This window comes from Puntigrus tetrazona, chromosome 1 (assembly GCF_018831695.1).
Source record: "Puntigrus tetrazona isolate hp1 chromosome 1, ASM1883169v1, whole genome shotgun sequence".
NCBI lineage: Eukaryota > Metazoa > Chordata > Actinopteri > Cypriniformes > Cyprinidae > Puntigrus > Puntigrus tetrazona.
The window spans coordinates 6,807,015-6,828,329 of NC_056699.1; the positions used below are offsets into that span (position 1 = coordinate 6,807,015).

General features: G+C 35.4%; 2 protein-coding genes across 2 annotated transcripts; both read left to right on the forward strand.

Annotated features, from left to right (window-relative positions):
* Positions 1-5,038: 5,038 nt before the first annotated feature.
* Positions 5,039-6,630, forward strand: si:dkeyp-75b4.10 (ladderlectin). Its single transcript, XM_043241203.1, has 6 exons — positions 5,039-5,171; positions 5,267-5,339; positions 5,443-5,543; positions 5,763-5,897; positions 6,137-6,248; positions 6,404-6,630. The coding sequence occupies exons 2-6, from the start codon at positions 5,279-5,281 to the stop codon at positions 6,481-6,483; spliced, it is 489 nt and encodes a 162-aa protein (XP_043097138.1). The 5' UTR covers positions 5,039-5,171; positions 5,267-5,278; the 3' UTR covers positions 6,484-6,630.
* A 1,465-nt stretch (positions 6,631-8,095) lies between these two features.
* On the forward strand, positions 8,096-21,138 carry trim2b (tripartite motif containing 2b). Its single transcript, XM_043241177.1, has 13 exons — positions 8,096-8,269; positions 12,594-12,752; positions 13,073-13,120; positions 13,530-13,690; positions 14,519-14,670; positions 14,998-15,178; positions 15,899-16,661; positions 17,212-17,315; positions 17,401-17,568; positions 17,661-17,829; positions 17,979-18,049; positions 18,158-18,298; positions 18,691-21,138. Exons 3-13 carry the CDS (start codon positions 13,081-13,083, stop codon positions 18,700-18,702), a joined length of 1,962 nt encoding a protein of 653 aa, XP_043097112.1. The 5' UTR covers positions 8,096-8,269; positions 12,594-12,752; positions 13,073-13,080; the 3' UTR covers positions 18,703-21,138.
* The last annotated feature ends 177 nt before the right edge of the window (positions 21,139-21,315 follow it).

Genomic DNA, 21,315 nt, shown 5'->3' on the forward strand with positions numbered 1-21,315 from the left:
CTCCTGGTTGGAGATTTTTGTATTTATGTCATAAACTGAAACCCATCTTTAAGTGACTTGCTTTTCAGATGTATAAAGTCTGTCCGAGTCTCTGATTCAGCGGACTGTACTAAAAGACACTGTTGCCTATCGCTGATCTCCATGGTTCCATACTGAACTTTAAAATTCTGAAGAACATTTCTGTTTCACCAAAGGTTCTTTGCGATTCTTCCGATTACGAACAGGTAAGATAGATTGAAAGTACCTGAATTTAAAGTAACTGTATGGTTCTTTGCGAAACTAAATATAGTTTTCTGTGGCATCACTGTGAAGAAACTTTTAGTCTTCTGTCAGTCTAGTATATGAAAACAAAGTATATTTAGTTTGTATCAGTTTGTTCTGTTTCGACATGTCCTTCCAGATGATGGTAAGATCGGATCTCTGTGTGGAGCACTGGCTGTTGTCAGACAACATGTATGTTTTTATTGCAGTTATTGAGTTATAATCAACTTTTAACCCTTAAAACATTTTGTGAATCTGGGCCTTGATCTTCCTAATGCTGTCATAAAGCAAATCTGCATGAACGGACACTTTTAGCAATGTGGTCTGAGAAATTCAGCTGATGATCAATTACAACTCTAAGGTTTCTTGTCGTTTTGAAGGAGTGGTTGATGCCTAACTGGGTAAACAGGTTGGACAGCATATAATGGGAAAAGAAAAACATCACACAATGAATTATATAATTATATATATAATAAATTAATTAGAAAATAAATGCATTTACTCGAACTACTCAAATTTCAATTAAAAAGTTTCACTCAAACTACCAAAATGGAATACTAACAAATGGAAAATACAATGTAGTTATGTGTAACCACTGATAAACCGAATTGCTTAACGTACATAATAATTAAAAGCCTAAGAAAGATAGATGAGTAAAAGAAAAATTGGTAACACTTTTGGAATACGGTTCACTATTAGCTAACCAGTAACTATTATTTTTTTAATACCTCCCCAAGAACTACTAAGAATTACAGTATACAGGTTCATAATTCATATTAATAATACATAATGTATAATTAATTATAAAGTGTATTAGCAAATTGTTACTGATTATTCAGTTGTTACTACATCCTTCTAATGGAATTACTGGGGGTTTTTTGGATCAGTATTCTAAAGTGAAGATCGTGATAACTCTCTTGTAAGTCATTGTAAACTTTTGAAGTTTTTATAAGGTTTTGGTTAGTAATTAACTTTGTTAGATCTAAATCATTACTAGTGTGTGATCTTCACTTTAGAATACGGATCCAAATAACTAGTAGTTTCTTCTGCAGGACGTAGTAACACTTGAGCGATTACTATCCAAAACCTTACATACATCTCAAAAGCTTACAATGACGTCAGATTCAATTAGAATCTGAAGATTCAATTTGATCTGAAGGCACACCCTCTCTAAATTGGTTGTCAGATGCCACAGACACTATTGGGGTTGTTATGATGATGAAGTGCGAGCACAGAATCATTTCAGCCATGATCCTGTGAGATCGTGGGTGGAGCTATATTTAGCTCAGCCGTGCCTCTCAAATATGCATGCTATTGTGTGTGGAGAGCCTCTCTCTAAACATTCTGTGGAGAGATGCTTTGAGTTTTCTCCTCCAGGGTGTTTTAGCGATTATGGAAATGTCCCTTCCGCCTGTTCAGGGCTTGAATGAACAGTCCCACTATTCGTAGTTATATAAAAGGAGGAATAAGCAGGAACTGGCTAACATTTAAACATTTTAATAATAGAACAAAGTCCAGGTCTAGTTCTTTCTCATGTTGCACGGTCCTCTCCTCCTCTTATCCTTCCACAGCTCATCTGTGAGACTCGAGAGTGAGTGGCGCTCATTATCATGAAATTTCGCCTCACTCCGCTCCCGCGGCTCTTGTTTACATTAATCTACAGCCCGCCTCCAGCAGCGCGAGGGTGTCAGAATGCTGCAAACAGTATACCGTCGCTCGGCCTTTTCAAACATCTTTTTGCCCTTAAAAAAAAGAACGAAAAGAAACTTTGTTCGAGGTTTTACAGGGCCATTAGTCTTGAAGATGATTTCAATTTTTACCTTTTTATCATTCACCTTCATGTTCAATACAACTTAGTGCAGCAGATTTTTTTTTCTTTGAGTTCTGCAGACAGTTCCTTTGACCTCATGGGTTGGTTTTAACTCTGTCTGTTTTTGCCATGTGTTTTGCAGCATGGCTGTGAATTTGAATTAATTGCAGTAAACATTTCATAGGTTCACTATTTTCCCAAAAATTACTATTTGAGCCGAGCTATTTGTTCTCACTATTAAAAGGCGGTCTACAACAGGCTAGAAATTAAGGACAAGGACATCCTTTACAATCCAGCATGAACAACCTAGGATAAAAAAAACACATGACATTACCACGAATACTTTAGTAGCATGTACTAGCATGTATATGATGCTGTGATTGGCTAATGAAAATGTTTTAGAGATCTAATGTATACAATACGTAATAATCATAGACGTCTATATTCATATCCAATATCACATTGTCTTGCAGTGCTATTTACCTCCAGTTCATAGGCCTCCATGGCCTACAAAACTCTGTTTAACCAGAAAAAAAATAGAAAAGAATGTAATCATTTACAATTGTATATGTGCATGTATTTATTTATTGTTCTTGCTTACTTATACTTACCAAAAGTTGTAATTGTTGCTTTATTTTACAATGTATTATACTGAGCTCCAGGACAAAACCTGGACATAACACACAGAAACTTTCTGTTTCACTGAGAAAATCATTGTTTACCTTTTGAAGGAGGTGCAGGATCAGAAACAAAGTAGGATTTGATATAATCAAATATCCCCATCACAGCAATTTCCTCGTCTTTGTTTTGGAAAAGAAACACAACATATCCTATTAAATTATCAAAATTATTTAAAATAAGAAAAAAGACAGGAAAAGAAGCTTTAGTGGGTGGGTGTTTCTGCACAACAGTAAAAAATGTGTGAAATAATGTGCATCCATTCATAATAAAGGCGTCCTGTAGTGAATCTGTTTGTTTTTGTAAGTAAAATATCCATATTTCAAACATAATAAAGACTTTTCTGTCATATTTATTTGTCATAGAGCTTCGAAGAGCCATGAAAATGTATAATATGAGTCTGATTGGATTTGTTTGAAAGAAGAAAGTCATATACCTAGGATACCTTGAGGGTGAGTGAAACATAGCAATTTTAATTTTTTGGTAAACTAATTCTTTAATGTGGCGGCTAGATTCACAGCATGACAACAACCAAGTGTGTTTGGGTTTATTCTAACATCCTCAGTTACAAACAATGCTCACAAATCAGTTTATAGAACAGTAATAGCTTTTTTACTGGTTTTACTTACCATGTTATATTGAGTCACATTTATCATAAAACACTGATAAAGGCATATTTACCACTATATTTGAATTTAAATAGAATATATTTACGTTGAACTTAGGATCACAGTATCTTGTAGCACAGGAGAACGTAAACTAAAATTATGTAATTTATGTTATTGTGTCATTTATTACATTGTACTATTTTACTTTCACTTTTATGGTATTTGTAATTTCTAATTATGCGGAATACTGCATATAGTAGCTCTGAAATCGATCTTCAAATTGCATAATTCACATTGAAATTTTGTCTTAAGAAGATGAGTCCTGCCTGCAAGTCCGTTCGAGAGTGTGTCGAATCTGTTAAGTTTCTAAGAAACACACCTTATTTATCCTGTAACTGGGTGACTGGGTTTCATAGCGCTTACTTTCAGTTTTGATATCACCTGTTTTCTTGAGGGTGCCTCTGCGGGCCTGTAAATTTCCAAGAGTGTAAGCAGTTTAAGCTGTAACAAAAGAACAGAAAAAAACAACAACATTGCATCCGGGGTTGTAAAGAAGCTATACTGCCAGTGAAGCATAATTATACTTTTTTAGTATATTATATTTGTTATATTATATTATATAGGATGATTGAGAGGGATTTATATAGGGTCATCAACAAGGTATGAGAATATCTTTAATATCTGGTTCAAACAAAGCAAAGCACAATGCCATGCCATGCCGTTAATGTGGCCTTGTTTTGTCAGACCCTGCTGTTTTTGAGGTCAGGCAACATCTTCTTAACCCGTAATAAACAACATTTTGCAAAGATGTTTCAAGCTCACATATAGTCCCGGGTGTGTCTTGTGAAGATAATGGCAAAAATGCAAAATCACCATGACATTTTGACGTTTAAACGTTGCTAATTTTGTAATATTTCCTGCTTTTTTTGTAGCTTGTGTAGTATAAATGTAGTCAAATGTATAACTGCGTTTTCAATAATTAGTCCTTATAATGTACGCGCTTAATTCTACAAAAAAAGAGAGTTTTGGAGAAGGGGGAGAAGTTTAGTTTTAACACGTTAAGTTTCTTTAGTAGCTAACTAGAGGGATGAGACTTCCTCATCATTTGAAAAAAAATGAAAAGCTATTATATTTGTACTGTTATCTAAAAGTTCTTTTGAATCTTGAATTTAAATTAATATCCATGTTTTCTGGGCTGTTTTGGCTACTACCATACCAATCATTATTATGGCTTTGAGATCTGATCAATAATTAATCATTATTAATATTACTGAACTTTTGACTATTTAAAGTGCACAATATTATTATTTAAAATATTTATTTATTTAAAATATGTAGTCAATTAGAAATGAGCTGATCAAAATATTTCAATAAAAAGGATGTTTTCAAATAATTATGCTGCGCAACAACTTTTCACCGTTTTAACGGTTTTACTTTCCATTATGTAAAATATATGTGATCAGATAAATTGGTATTGAAGTATATAAATATGAAGTCTTACAGCTTCAGTTAGTCACGTTACAATAATTATTCACATTATTGTTATTATTTTTTGTTAATCAGCTTTCGTTTAAGATATCAATAATAGGCTAAAAATATTGCGCAACGTAACATCGTTAAATGAGGATGTTCAGGATCTGGTCTTGTTCACCAAATAAGGACTGATAGATTGAGAGAAGTTTTCATTGGTGTTGAATCAGCGGCACACATTCGTAACTGAGCACCTTGGTATAAATAAGGCTGGTTTCAGGCAACAATTTAAGGAATACACGCTGGGTATTACATGCTTGCTTAGTTGAATCTTGATTCACTTGGTATGACATACTGTATTTCTGTTTGTAGCGTTTTGAAAACTTGTCAATGCATATATTCTTTATTGCATCGTTAATAATAATGTTGATATTAACAGGACTGGGTCAGAATGTGGATTTCTGCAGCATTCCTTCTCTTTGCATTGACCGTAAACGGAGTCACGCCTCAAAGTAAATGAACAAAATAAACTTAATTCCTCTACTTTTTTGCATCTCTTTGAAACTGCAGATAATGATGAACTTCACATTGTTTTAATTCAATCTTATTTCGCAGGTTCTGTCAACTTAAGTCGAAGATGCCCCACTGGCTGGGAGAAATTTGGAACGAAATGTTTTAAACATTTCAGTGACCCCAAACCGTGGGCTGAGGCAGAGGTAATTTTGTTGCTGCATGATAGCGTAGCGTATCATACTGTACTTAACCATACGTTTTAGAATATGCTGTATAGCTAAACGTATAGACAGGTTTACGGTGTAAAGGAAAAAAATGATGTTCTTGTTCATTTCATACTCGAATTGTTCAAGGGTCAAGGGTGTTTTGTTTTCAAGAAATTGCATTAATTGCATTGCACCTAAATAACTCTATCCTCACAGAAACAATGTGTTGAAGTCGGAGGAAACCTTGCATCTGTCCACACTGAACTCACTCACAGTTTCCTAAAGACCTTTCTGAAGAAACAAACTAATAGCATTTCCCGAACCTGGATTGGTGCTCATGATGCAATTAAGGTAAATGATTTTTCATTTCCGTTAAATATCTATGCAGTCAGTTTAAGAAATGAAGTATAATTGAAAACGAACTGTAAATTTTGTTGAAAGTGAATGTTGTCAGATGCACTGCGTGTGCTTTTTCACAATTTGTAAAAGCACATTTTATTTAAACATAACAGACGACAATGAAATAAAATAAGAAGCATTAAGAGGTGGAAACAGCAACAGGTGCAGTAATGTTGATGTAATGTTCTTAGGGTTTTATGTGGTTTTGGAGTGATGGATCAAAGTTTGAGTACAATGACTGGCATTCTGGTGAGCCAAATAACGGAGGAGGAAATGAACGTTGCGTAGAGATGGGCTTTGGAGGTAATATAGCCGTTTAACAACATTTTTATTTAGTATATAACCTAATGGTCTCAAACCTTGCACATTTTATTACACATTTATGCTTATGGCTTCTTGTTTGCGCTAAAGCATATTAGACGATTCATTTGCCGAATAACGTAACTGAATTTCCACAGATGAGCAACGCTGGAATGATGCACACTGCGATACACATCTCAATTTCATCTGTTACAGAAAGGCTAGAATTGATTTCTAATCCTAATTTTGATTGCTAAAATAATATCTCATATTTGTCCATCACAGATTTCTAAAACTCTGTGAGTTGCTGATTGCAACAGGCATGCTTTGATTTTGAATTTCAATGTCAGTATTTGCAAAAATAAATTAGATTTTAAACTGGAAATGTACATTTTTATTTGCTGCCCTAGTTTTTAATCCGACCTAAGATGGTTGGCCGGTTTTAGTTAGCTCCAGCTTGAAGTCTGGAGGTTTTATTTTATTTTATTTTAGTATAGCTACAACATCTACCAGGAGAGGGTGCTACTAACCTGCCATTTCGTGTCTGATTTAACCAGCCGAACCTTGAATGACTCCTTGACATTGACTTTAATATCTTAGCTGAAGATTCTCAGAGCTACCTTTTAAAAATGAATGTGGCTGAGAGCTACCAATGGTATGCAATATTTATATTTCTTAAAACGTGGAGTAATGCTGAGCAGTAGCTGATATCAATCAAATACAGTTTTAATGATGACTAAAATAAAAATGGGGTAATTAAAACAACATTGAGGAAAATATATCAAGAGGGAGGACCATCTGGCTATATTAGCTCACTCTGATTGGATGAACAGTGTTGACCTGTTGAAGACCACTGTTCTAGCTAAACAATTCATTAGGATTATGAAGGATTGTTTGCTTGTTTGGATGTAAATTCATTTCTCATTGGTTGTTTTATACCTCAGTGCTTACTAAGATCAGTGCCTTGGTGTTCATGCTGTGAATGATTAAACAAAATTATATTAAAGGTACAGGACTTAACATCATGCACTGTTCTACACATTATGAGAGTTTTTGTGACCCCAGAGGCCTTTGTGTAGTTTTATTCACTTGGGTGTTTTTGTGTAAGCGTGTATGTCTGCATTGTGCTTTGTCCAGCAGTTGTAACTGACTGAGATGCGTTCAGTGAGAGTGCCAGGCTGTTCCACTCATATTTTCCAACTTGGACCACATTCAAAAGTCCCTCTGTGCTCTCTTTGGTTTGACTGGAAAATACAAACGTATTCACCAAGACACCGGCAACAAGTATGCAACTACCGAAACATATTCCGTCAAAAAGCAGTGCATGTTATGTAAATGTAAAAAAAAAGTGAGTGTGTGTAAGAGAGAGGGAATTACCATTATAATTTAAATTATAATTATAAATTAAATCTACCTATCATTAATGCAAACAAGCATTACATAGGGTATGATTTTTCTGTCTTCCATGCATTGGATTTTAAATACATATCAACATTCAACTTAAAATTAAAACGTTTTTTGTTTGTTATTTTATATAGAAATATAACATTTATAAATATAAAAATGGCATAATGTTTTATAAAGGATTATTGTCTAGTACCACCTGCTTAAAATAAAAAAAATATATATAATATAATATAATATAATATAATATAATATAATATAATATAATATAATATAATATAGAAAACCTTTTGTCTGCTTGGAATATCAGAGCAGACAGAAAAAAAAATCAAGGTAGAGGGAGAGCGCGGAGATTATTTCCTTCAGTCAGTCTGTGCTTTCTGTTCTGTGATTGGCTGTTTGGCGGTAGCTCGCGTTTGGCTCCGCCCCTACGGCATGCTGGTGTGAGTTGCTTATGTCGCTGTAGTGCAGAGAGGTGGGGGAGCGAACAGAAGCGAAAAGAGACTGTGCAAAACAGCCCCCCACCCCTCCTCTACGGGAAATGGGTCTCAGGCTGATGAGTAAGGCAAGAAGCTCCTGTAGCGCTGGTGCATCTGAAGCTACGCAGCTATGGAGGAAAGGTAAGACCCGAAATACAGACGGATACACAGAGAACAGCACAGAAAGGGAGGCTGGTTGTTTTGCAGTCGGGGAATTATGCAGCAGCATCTGCGATACACCAACGCACCATGTTTCCATGGGAAGCGAGAACGGGGGTGGGGTGGAAGGAGAGGAGGAGAGGAGGAGAGGAGATGGATGCTCACATACACACTGTGATGGATGATAGTAGTGTTGCGTTCGCAAGGATCTTTCTTTTAGGTGCATGTATTGCATGAAGTCTGAACTTAACCTTCACTGTTCTTTTGAAAACTGCATATGACTCATGCAATATCAGGTATTTTATTTTATTTTTTTTTAGAACGAAAGTAAATGTGTTGCATCTTTCTGATAGGCCTCATGTACAGCTAAGCTGCTATTCATTTCTTTAGCTCTGCACCTGACCTAATACTCTGTTCAAATCATTTGTCAGGCTTTCAGACATGCTTAGGCCTGGTGGTAGCTTCTAATCAACTGTTTTAGCGTGATGTCAATGTTGTGCTCCTTGGCCTAAATGCAGTCAATCTGAAATAAATAAAAAAATCAGACGTTTGTCTTTGCACTGAAATTTCCTTCCCAATTTTTAATGCATATTATTTTGTAATGGCGTTAGAAACAAACAGTAGAAATATGCCATAAATATATATTTATTTAAAATATTAAAATATTAATATGCTGTAAAATATATCATGCTCATACAAATTAGGTTGTTTATGTGTATGATGATCTAAAGGGGTAAAGTTTCAGTATGTGATTGTAATAGGAAGCACTATGAAAGATGTTATTTTTTTAAGCAATAGAGGCATAAATTCAATTTGTTGAGAAAATCTTAGTTAAACTATTTCGTAAAATGTTCTAGACTGTATCTCTGTGTGTGTGTGTGTGTGTGTGTGTGTGTGTGTGTTTGTAGATAGAAAGATAGATATTTAAATGTATTGTTAAATGTTATTGCGGATTTAAACTGTGTTATGGAGGTGCATGCTCTCCATGTCAGCTCCTGCTCTGCAGCCAGGCTGATTGCATCACCTCTCGCTTTTCCAAGAGTACCAGCCATTTCTTAAAATGTACAGTCTCCTTGTCAGAGAGAACTGGTTCTTGTTCATAGTTTTCTTTGGCAGCTTTGGTGCTGTTTGGCAGAACCAGGACACAAGGAATGGATCAGAGAGCACATTTTTCAACATTTGGGAACCTTCAACGTTGAATGCTGTATCAGTCTGAAGGCATCTGGCATTCAAACTGAAGGCTTTTTTTTCATATGACCACATAAGAACTGATGGCCTTCCTACATTGTTCTTTTAAGTCTTACTGCAGTGTTTCCTGCCACAGAAGTTCATGTAAATTATCCTCCTTTTTCAGGATGTTTAATCTACAACCCACCAGCAATATGAAAGTATAGTGTACTCTTCCTACCTTTACCATCTACAGATAAAAGCTAACTGAGAGTGGAGTGGGTGTTTCTTAATTATACTTACTATACAGGCGTTTTCCCAACACTAAATCATTTGTTTTTGCATTTAAGTGTTTCCAGACAAGGCTACAGAATTGGAATTGTATTTAAACACGGATCTCAGAGCCTGTGACTTTTTTTTAATTCATAATACTTCATATTAATCTGTTACCCTTATAATCTTTAATTAAAAACATTGACTTACAACATCTCCTCTATGATGACGTGTGCTCTGGCACAAGCAAACAATCCATTCAATATCAATGCAATATTTCATGCTGACTTCAAATAAAAGTTTGTGGTTTGTCAAATTAATTTTGATCGAGGCCAAAACTTCCATAACTCTAATTAGAGTTATGAGAAGAGTTGAAGAAAAGCTAAAAGTTACATCATTAAAATAAAAAAATTATTAAATAAATGACCAGGCTAAGCTATCAGGTTAAGTTAAGCTAGCAGTGTGCTAAGCTAGCTGACTAATCAGAGTTAAGATAACACGATAAATGGTTAGTAGACTAAATAGCTAGCTGTTAGCTAACTATTTAGCTTGATAGTATTTTTAAAGGGTTAACTGTTCGCTAACTGTTTAGCTTGATAGTATTTTTAAAGGGTTCTGAGGTTGACTATCTACATTTTCTCAAAGTTTAGCACCTATATTCACTGATCGCCATTTTTGAGGCCCTTTTTCCTTTTTTTTATTTTATAGATTTGTATCCTGTAATGCTGGCTGTGAAAGCTCATGGTTAGGACAGGTTAGTGCTTGTGCCATCATGACAATGACATGTCCTTTTTGTTCTGCGAGCTGACAGGAAAACTATCGGGCGCTTTTGGATCTTCTATCCAGAATGCATGAGTGGTTTTACCCTGGGGAGATTCTGCTTCAGTAACTCTAAATAGTCCTTCACAGAATCGCTTGCTTGCCTTTGCCAGGATCCTTATGGTTAACGTTCCTTGTCCTTTGTCATTATGATCTCTGAGATGGAAAGAGGGGCTCTGGTTCTAACACTGAGAGCTTTTTGTGATAAAAATGGCATTGTCTGAAGAGTGATGACATATGGCAGCTCAATATTCCATTTCCTTGTATTACATCATCATACGAGCATTATTTTTCATCTGATTCGATTCCCCTATGACCTCATTCCCATTCAAGTTTAAATTCCCCAAGTAACTTACTTTATCAGTATTCACGAGTAGTTGTGGGTTTTGAATATTTTTTAAGCGATTACATGGAGTTCTATCACTGCATATTACTTCCTTTGAAAGTGAGTGCTTAGTTACGGATTCAAAGCTTAGTTGTGACCCCACTACAGTTCACTTTTTTTTAAAAATGAAAACAAAAAAGCACAACACCAGCTGTAACCTAAAGCACACAGAGCCATTATTGTAATGTTAAGTCATTTAATCATGTTTTCCCTAAATTTTCATTAGTCTGAGTGCCTTTAATCCATTTGCATGACAACATGAGAAACGTCCATTTACTTCGGTCTAAATTCACTGTCTGTTTACAGAGGGCATGAATGGAAGCTGTTAAAGGATTAGTTCACTTCCGGAATGAAAATTTCCTGATCATTTGCTCACCCCTAAGTCATTCAACGTGTTTGCTACTTTTTTTTGCGAAAAACATTTCAGGATTTTCTCCATATAATAGACTTCAGCTTCAAAGGGCTCTACACAATCCCAGCCAAGGAATAAGGGTCTTATCTAGTGAAACCATTGTTCATTTCCTAAAACAAAAAATACAAATTTATAGCCTACGCTTTTTAACTACAGATCTATAGATGGATAAAAACCCATATTCCTCGGCTGAGATCGTGTAGAGCCCTTTAAAGCTGTACTGAAGCTGCACTTTTAACCTTCAGTTTGCTGATCTATATGGAGAAAAATTCAGAAATGTTTTTCTCAAAAAACTTAATTTATTCACGAATGGGAGACCCCATCTGTTGGGAAAATACACCTCTAAAGTCACTACCAAAGCTCATAGTGAACCTTAAAAATAAAAAACAACCACTTGTGTGTTTGTTCTCTGCCCTGTGTCTGGGTCAGAATATTACGACCTTCTGTAAATTATTAAGTTAACGTGGTGAATAGTAGTATTTCAGTAAATTTAAACTTATATTTAACTCTTTATAAGTGGCAGTGAACTTTACACACCTTTACAACACTGTGCTCATGTTTTGTGGTGGATTGTGGTATTATACACTACTGTGTTTAAACGTTTGTGGTCGGTCAGAATTTTTTTATGCTTTTGATAGACATTTATTATGCTCACCAAGGCTGTATTCATTAGATCGAAAATCCAGTAAAACGCCAATATTGTGAAAAAAATATTACAATTTAAAGTAACCATTTTCTGTTTAAATATATTTTAAAATCCAATGAATAAACCTATTCATTCCTGTGATATCAAAGTTCAATTTTCGACAATTCATTTTCGACTCCAGTCTTCAGTGTCACATGATCCTTCAGAAAATCCTTTAAATATCTTGACGCTCAAGAAACATTTCTTATTATTATCACAGTGTAAGACATAAAAAGCATCCTGTTGAAATGTCTTCAGAAATACTTTGAGTCTGTGATCATTAACGTGCTTTCAGAACATAAACTGAGGAAATATTCATGTGACTGCAGCACTTGTGAATTGCCAATTTAGGTTACCATAGTAACCTGTAGGTCTCTGTGAATTCGGTTTAACCCAGTGAGATTATTTTTAACTCTCATTCATATACCATATAAGTTCATTTACCGTGGTAGCGTGGCAATACCATGTGCTTGCGTCCTTGGACACATACAGAAACATACAGTTCTTGTACATTCTACAGTGTTTATGTGTGCGTTTTCATCTCTGATCCCTCTTTTTTCTGTAGGGCCCAGTGTCAAATAAGGGGAGACAGTAATTGGCCCCTGCAGCCTGTGGTCTGTTTGTGTCTCCAGTGGATCAAATACACCTTCTTCCCTTAATATCTCTGCATTATATAAGAATACACCAATTTATATGCACAACACCTGAGCTTCATCTTTCTAAGGTGAGAAACTCTTCTTTCATCTAAGTTAGATCTGTCATATGCTTATTTTAAATGCTTTCCACTAACTTTATGGCTTTTATGCTGTATTTTTTATGGAAAATGTTTCCAGTACTGCAAAGTGGCACATTGGTTTCCCCTTATCCTTTGTGGTCTCTGTACTTAATATTAGCAACATTTTCCTGTGCCTTTGCAGATATCAATGTTACGCATGTCTATATCGGTACAGAGCGACTAGGAAACTAACGGAACGTATTTTGACTTTTAGAAATTAACATCAGTCTTAGATGTTCAGTACTGTTTCTCCACCTTTTTTGGCGTAGGCTTCACTATGGAAGCCCGTTTCCACCACAGAGTAAAAAATATGAAAGGTAATTGTGAATAATAGCTTTAAATATGAATTTGTGAGAGAGAGAGTCACAATTATGAAACTTAAAGCAACTGTATGTACGTTTAAACTTTAAATATCAATTTCAAAATTATCTCAATTCTACACTTACTTCTTAGGAGAATGTTTTATTAATCGTATTTATTTTTCACGCTCCCCCAAACTCTGTTTTTGGAAGTATGTAAGTGTTTTAAATGGGTATGAAAATCCACAAAAAAACGATTATGATTATGACTACTTACATAATTCCATTCACTGAGCAAAAACACAGAAAACTACATACAGTTGCTTTAAAGTTTAAATGAATAATCATCAAGCTACTTTCTTCAAAAAATATGTACTATTAAAACTCTTATTTAAGTATCCCCTATCTTTTTTTTTATCCGTTTTAGGGTTGTGTTTTCTGCATCCTTGTATCGTGAGAGCAGTTACATCTTCCAACCGCATGGAGGCGCAGCAGGCTTCTCCTGACAGCAGCAGTGAGGAATGTACTGTACTAGAGGCTCTGCCTGGCAAGGGAACAGCGATAATTTGCTCTCAACACAAAGGAAAAGTGAGACCCGTTTCAGTACACACATTCACATAAACACGCACACAGAGACTTACCATAAACCGATTGCACAGATGGGTGAAATATCTCTCGCAGGCAGTGTTTTCCCATGAGCATAAGCTTTCTGTCCCAGAAAAACAAGTGTACCCTGATCTCAGCTGGTTCCTCTATAAATATCGTAAGTTGAATATAAAATGAAGCTAATAGGTTAGGGAGCATTTAGGATGACTGCTCCTACATAAAGTATTTCTCACAATTTGTATACTTTTTTTTTTCTTTTTTTAAATTAAAATATTATATTCAGTGCTGTCAATGACTAATCATGATCAATCGCAACCAAAGTGAGAGTTTAAATTATATTATATTATATTATATTATATTATATTATATTATGCCTTGTAGCACCTGAAATACACCTTACTTAATCTCAGAAAAGATAATAAGTTTATTTTCAAGCAGTACAAGTTGACTACAAGACAAAGCTATTATAAAAAAAAAAAACCTAAGAGTTGTATTTAGATATATAAGAAAGATAGGAAATATATTTTGAAAATATAAAAAAAAGAAAGATTTAGGCAAATTTTTTTAATTAAATGTAATTAAATTAAAATTTAAAATATAACAGAGAGAAAGAGAAACATTAGCTTACAAAAATGTTTTTTTTTTTAAATGTACAGAAATTATTTTAACATTTTCAGAATCATTTTAATGAAAATGATTGGCAAATTAAATGGCAAATATTATAAAATTTAGCAAAATCTATTGACATGCAAATTTTTTATCGTTTTAAAATGATTTTAAATTTCTGTTATTTTTCTGTGCTGTTTTCAGGTGTCTGTGTTGTACTGTTTGGCCTGCGAGAATGCAGTATGTGAGGACTGTATGAATGGAGAACATGCTGAGCACCCCACTGATTCACTGGAAAATATTGTGGACCAGCAGCTAGCGGCGTTACAGGACAGAGTGGATTCAGCCAAGAACAGGTGCTCCTGTGATGCCCATCATGTCATTCGCAGTCCTGTAAAACAAATAGGCTTACAAATAAGACTTCCCACACTGAATATACACGGGTACCATTTGTAACGCTTTCGTACGCCAGTGAGGTCAATCTTGCCACAGTTTACCATGCCTTACCATCAGTACAGAAAAAAGTCTGCAGATTATGTGTGCCCCATAAAAAAATTGATTTCCTAACTGCTTAATTCATTAAGTGATTGCTCAATGATTTAGTATTTATGTCTTCGATAAAGTTAAATGGATGAATAGACAGATGAATGGATGTTTAATGGAGCTGTTTAACTAACTCACAGGCTTCCTCAGATAAGAGAGGCAGTTCAGAGTTTGAGAGACATTCTGCAGCAGTTGAACTCTCAGCGGAGCTCCATAGAAGAAGACATCCACTCCTCCTTCAGCGAGCTGCACAAAACCCTCGATACACGCAAGAGCGTCCTGCTCATGGAGCTGGAAGTCACGTATGGACTGAAGCAGAAGGTATGCGCACAGAAGATTCAACTTTGTGCTTGGCAAGCACAAATTAATCTGTATTTAACTAGATTAAATATATTATAATGTAATAAATATATTTACATGCGGACACTAAATGCGTCTCTTATGCTAATTTAGATTCACTGTAGTATTGTAGATATATAACTGTTTTAATGTTAATATTGAATTAGTTTTTATTTTTCCTCTTTGAATTTTAGGTTTAGTAATTGTGTTTTTCTCATTTTATTAGTTTTAGCATGCATGTAAACTAAACAAAAAAAAATCATTTATTCCATAAATTCTGTAAAACCTTTAATATTGAGAAATATTGCTTTCTATTTCAATATATTTTAAAAAGTGATTTATTCTTGTGATGCCAGAGCTCAATTTCCAGCAACATTACACCATTCTGATTATCATTAAGAAATCATTCTTTTTAAAAAACATTTCTTCTTCTTTGTCTTCTTTTGATTAAAATGTTATTTTGTTAATTTTTTTTCAGGATTATTTGCTGGTAAAAATATCAATTTCTTTCACAAAAACCAAACCTTTAAACAGTGTTGGACAGTATTTATAAATAAACACTTTAAATATAAATACTTTAAACAGTATTTATTAATGTAAGATGAATACAATATATTAGCATGTTAACTGAACATTAGGAACTTTAATTAAGCTGCCAATCTTTTGAAACATGGCTCATGCTTAATTTTGTGTATCCTAAAGGTTTTGCAGGCTCAGTTGGACACTCTTCTGCAGGAGGAAGCTGCCATCAACTATAACTGCAGTCTGACTGGTGAAGCCCTGGACGGGGAAAACAAGGCTGTCATTCTGCAGACCCATAAAGACGTAGGAGAAAGACTCAGTGACCTGGCCAGCCAGGGCCTTCCTCTTCAGCCTGAGGAGAACGACCAGCTGGATCTCATGATGGAGATTGAAGGACTTCGCAAATCCATCCACAACCTGGGAACAATCGTCACCACCAACGCGGTGGCCAGTCAGACCGAGGCGTCGGGGGAGGGTCTGGAACAGTGCATCGTGGGCCAGCCGGCAACTGTCATCATAACCACGAGAGACAAATCTGGAGGACTGTGCAAGACGGGTAACGCCATCATCTCAGCTGAAGTCTGCACGCCGGATGGCAGCGTCGCAGATGGAGAAATTGTGGACCATAAAAATGGAACGTATGAATTCCAATACACGGTGAAGAAAGAGGGCAATTTTAGTCTAGCGCTTAGACTTTACGATCAGCATATTAAAGGAAGCCCCTTCCAGTTAAAGGTCACCAGCTCTCCGGATGATTCTCCACCCACCACCACCGCAGCCAACGCTGCTTCCACCGGTTCCAGCGATGGCGGGGCGCGGAAACGAAGCGCTAAGTCCCCGGGGAGCCGAAGCCGGCAGAAGGGCGTCAGACGGGGAGGAAGCTTGTTCAGCACCCCAAAAAAGAGAGTGAACCCGATCGAGGACGACCTCATTTTTAGAATAGGTACATGCAGTGAAAGTATTAACTTGAAAGGCTGCTTTCTCTCTGCTGAAAATGCCCAGAGCTTCACTAGTTTCGCTGCCTCTTCCATCAATTTTACTATTATTTATTATACGCAGTTATAACCCTCCACAAAACTAGTACAAACACTACCTTTCACAGGTCCTGTAATTGGTAAGAGAAATATTCCTGTAATAGCAAAGCTGAATTTGCAGCATCATTGCTCCAGTCTTTAATGAACATTTTCAGTTTAATGAACATTTTTAAATAGGAATAAACGTAACATGCATTTTTTTACATTTAAATAAAAGTATTAATTAAGATTCTTACTGACCCAAACTTTTGAACAGCTGTAACTGTAACTACTATAAACCAGCTTGGAACCAACATGGAAGTGCATGTTAACGTATAAATAACCCAGAAGAAATCCAGAAGCATAAGGAAAAATCCATAGCATAACCACCTAGAAGCACTCTTGCAACTTCACAAAGCACTTCGGATGTCCTGATGTCTTCATCTCAAGTCTTTTGAATAATATCTGTTTCTTTTATAGGAACGAAAGGGAGGAATAAAGGAGAGTTCACTAACCTCCAAGGAGTAGCAGCTTGTTCAGAAGGAAAAATCTTAATTGCAGACAGTAACAATCAGTGCGTGCAGGTAAGAAACCCCCATCATTCAAACTGTGGGTACAGTATATCTTCATGCAGAACCTGACAACTCAACCCAGTCCTCTGTTGCTCAGATATTTTCAAATACGGGAGAGTTTCAGAGCCGTTTCGGGGTGCGTGGCCGTTCGCCGGGACAGCTGCAGCGGCCCACTGGAGTAGCTGTGCATCCAAACGGGGACATCATCATTGCTGACTATGACAATAAGTGGGTTAGCATCTTCTCCAGTGAGGGTAAATACAAGGTGAGTTATATTTGATTAGTCCTCGCAAGCAAAATTCAGAATTAGTGCGCAACGCTTAATTTTTATTGACAACGTTCTGATTTTTTCTGAAGGCTAAGCTGGGCTCGGGAAGGCTGATGGGCCCAAAAGGTGTATCTGTGGATCAGAACGGTCATGTTATCGTTGTGGATAACAAGGCCTGTACAGTTTTCATCTTCCAGCCCAGCGGGAAACTCGTCACTAAGTTTGGCAGCAGAGGAAACGGTGACAGGCAGTTTGCGGGTATGTCTATAGCATCTGATAAAAAGATGCAGAATTCATTGTAACATACAGATGAGAACGATATAAAAATACTTGAGTTGATACAGTTACGTTATCTAATCATTCAATGGTTCTGTATTAATTTAACCTAACCGTTTCTTTCCGTGTAGGTCCACACTTTGCAGCAGTCAACAACAACAACGAAATAATCATCACAGACTTTCATAACCACTCTGTTAAGGTAAGCTTAGGCATTGCGTTTTCTAATATTGCTATGGTGTTACATGAACATAATATTCTGTAATCTACATAATGTTGCTATTTATTATTACTTTGAACTCTCTTATAGGTATTTAATGCAGATGGGGAGTTCTTGCTGAAGTTCGGCTCTAACGGTGAAGGGAACGGGCAGTTCAACGCTCCCACAGGGGTTGCTGTGGATGTCAATGGGAACATTATTGTGGCAGACTGGGGAAACAGTCGGATACAGGTAACAAGTCCTTCTGAAGTCTGGTATTAACTTAAAATCTGATGTAATCAAAGAAGCTCAGCTTTAAGAACTCTACTTTATGTCTAAAAAGAATTAAAATTTTAATTAGAAAAGAACAGTGTTTTATTAGAAACCGAAATCCTTTGTAACATTGTGATCAAAATCATATTGAGCCTACATTTTCTTATATATATATATATATATATATATATATATATATATATATATATATATATATATATATATATATATATACACACACACACACACACACACACACACACACACACACACACACACACACACACACACACACACACACACAGACATATGAATTAAATAAATGCTAAGAAAATGTAAAAAAGTTAATAGTATCACTCTCTTTTTTTTAGGTGTTTGACTGAAGCGGATCGTTCCTGTCCTACATCAACACGGCAGCAGACCCTCTCTACGGTCCGCAGGGTCTTGCTCTGACCTCTGACGGCCATGTTGTGGTGGCTGATTCCGGGAACCACTGCTTTAAAGTGTACCGCTACCTGCAATGACTTCAGAGAGACTCTGATCTAAGACGGAAAGAGAATCAGTCATACTGTATGTGTCCAAATCTTGCACTTAATGTAATGTAATGGTATTCTTCCTCCTTGGTTTTCACATCTTTTTTGTATTTGTTACTATTGTCGGATGACCTTCTAAGAAGACTACAGCTTGTAAACACTTGTTTATGGGATGCCTTGGAATGCCTTTGCCAAACCTCCACGCTCTACACTGTGGAAATACTGAGACGTCAGAATGCATTGGTGAGTGAACTGCTACCTGAGCTCAAACTCTGCTCCTATGTGCTGCATGTGTGGACCATGCATGCGCTGCCAACTTCTGGACACATCCGAGCCCCATCTGACTTCTAGGATGCTATTAGAACACTATCTCAACACTTTCTCATGAACCTTTTGATAAGGATATGGTGTAGAGATACTCGTATCTCATGCAGCCAAGAGAGCAGGCAGCGATATCTCTTGTCTTCAAGCTTTAGCATTCCCTCCTCAACCTGTTCTTATCTTACAGTTTACTTATAAACTATGTCAAATGTTTGAAATAACTATGATTTTTTTTATGTAATAAAGTTATGTAATAAAGCTCATCAAGGCTGCATTTATTTGATCAAAAAAACAGTAAAAACTGTAAGGTTGTGAAATATTATTACAGTTTAAAATAACTTTTCTATTTAAATATATTAAAATGTAATTTATTCCTGTGATGGTAAAACTATTACTCTATTACTTTAATCTTTATTGTCACATGATTCTACAGAAATCATTCTGATTTGCTGCTCAAGAAACATGTCTTAACATTAACAAGGTTAAACAACTGTGCTGCTTAAACATTTTGTGGAAACCAAGATACACTGCTAACAAAGTGATCGAAAAGTTAAGCGGTTTTTCTATTTCAAATAAATTCTATTCATTCACTAATCAAGAAATCCTAAAATAAGTATATCATAAGTCTCCACAAACATACAATAATTCTACAACAGCAAAAATTGTTTTCGACATTGATGATAATTTATTATTAATAATAATAACTGAGCACCAAATAAGCATATTGGAATGATTTCAGAAGCTGATTTCAAGGTGAAAGAATGATTTCTTGATGTAACACTGAAGATTGAAGTAATGATGCTGAAAATTCAGCGTTGCCATCACAGGAATCAATGAAATTGTACATTATATTCAAATGGAAACAGTTAAATTGTAATAATATTTAACAATATTGCTGTTTTCACTGTATTTTTTAATCAAATATATGCAACATTGCTGAGCATAAGACACTTAACAACACTTATTAACAAAAAAAATGCAAATGAATCAAAAAATGTGACTGGTAGTATTGGCATGATTATAGTTTCACGAACTATGATCATATTCCACCTGTGTCTGTTTAATTCACTATTTTCAGTGCAACTGCAATAAGCAAAATTACAGTGTGCTATTGAAACATCACCAACAACATCTGAATCATTTGTCGTGTGTACGTGTGTAAGAGACTAACAGTAGATTACACAATGCACTGTTGCCTTGCATACTTCTAGAATGAGACTAGCAGCATATGGCTCTTTATTTAGAAAATATTAGGACTCTCTATTTTCCTTACAAATGCTATTAAAAACTGGAAATATCTATATATTTGTGTATTTATCGTAAATAATGTTTCGAAGGAAAGATGTTTGGGTTTCAAATGCAAACATAGTTAAAAGCCAAACATTTTCAAAGAACTGATTTTTGATTTGTCAAACTTTCTCTCATGTATCCCAGGATTCTTAGAGGCATGATTCACATACTGTAGTAGTAATGATGTCATACAAATTTCATCATAACTGAATGGCAATAGTATTTCATCTCATTACGATGCAAAGGTCATTTTGTGTTCTTGCTTTTATATTCAAATTCCAGAATGTGTTCATTTTGTTTTGGTACAGATACTCTGTACCGTAAGTTGTTTGCATATGCACAATGATTTGCATAATGTGCTGATTTGATTTATTTTCTGTATATAAGGATTGTATGTAAAGAATGTTTTGTACGTTCATCAGAAAATAATTTTACTTGAATGTTAATGTTTTACGTCTGTACAAAAAAATTAGCCTTAACATTTACATCTTGCAACATTTATTGATGAAAATGGTTTCAGTGGAATACTTTATTTTATTTAGTTTATTTAGTTGATGTGTGCCTGTTTACAACTTATGACAATAATCCTGCTTGGACTGTGTTTTTTTTAATTAATATCGCTATCACGTCATTATCATGCTAACGTACAGCTCATTAAAAAGTGACTTTGGAAAAGCTTGTTGTCCTGCATTGTATTAATTAGTGAAAATGTAAATGAAATCAGAAGTTATTGACTTGATTTTTTTTTTTTTTTTGCGACAATTTTATATTGACAATTTAAAATCAAGTCAATAACTGTTTTCTTAAATTCATTTATTTAAAATGTAATTTATTCATGTTATACAAAGCTGA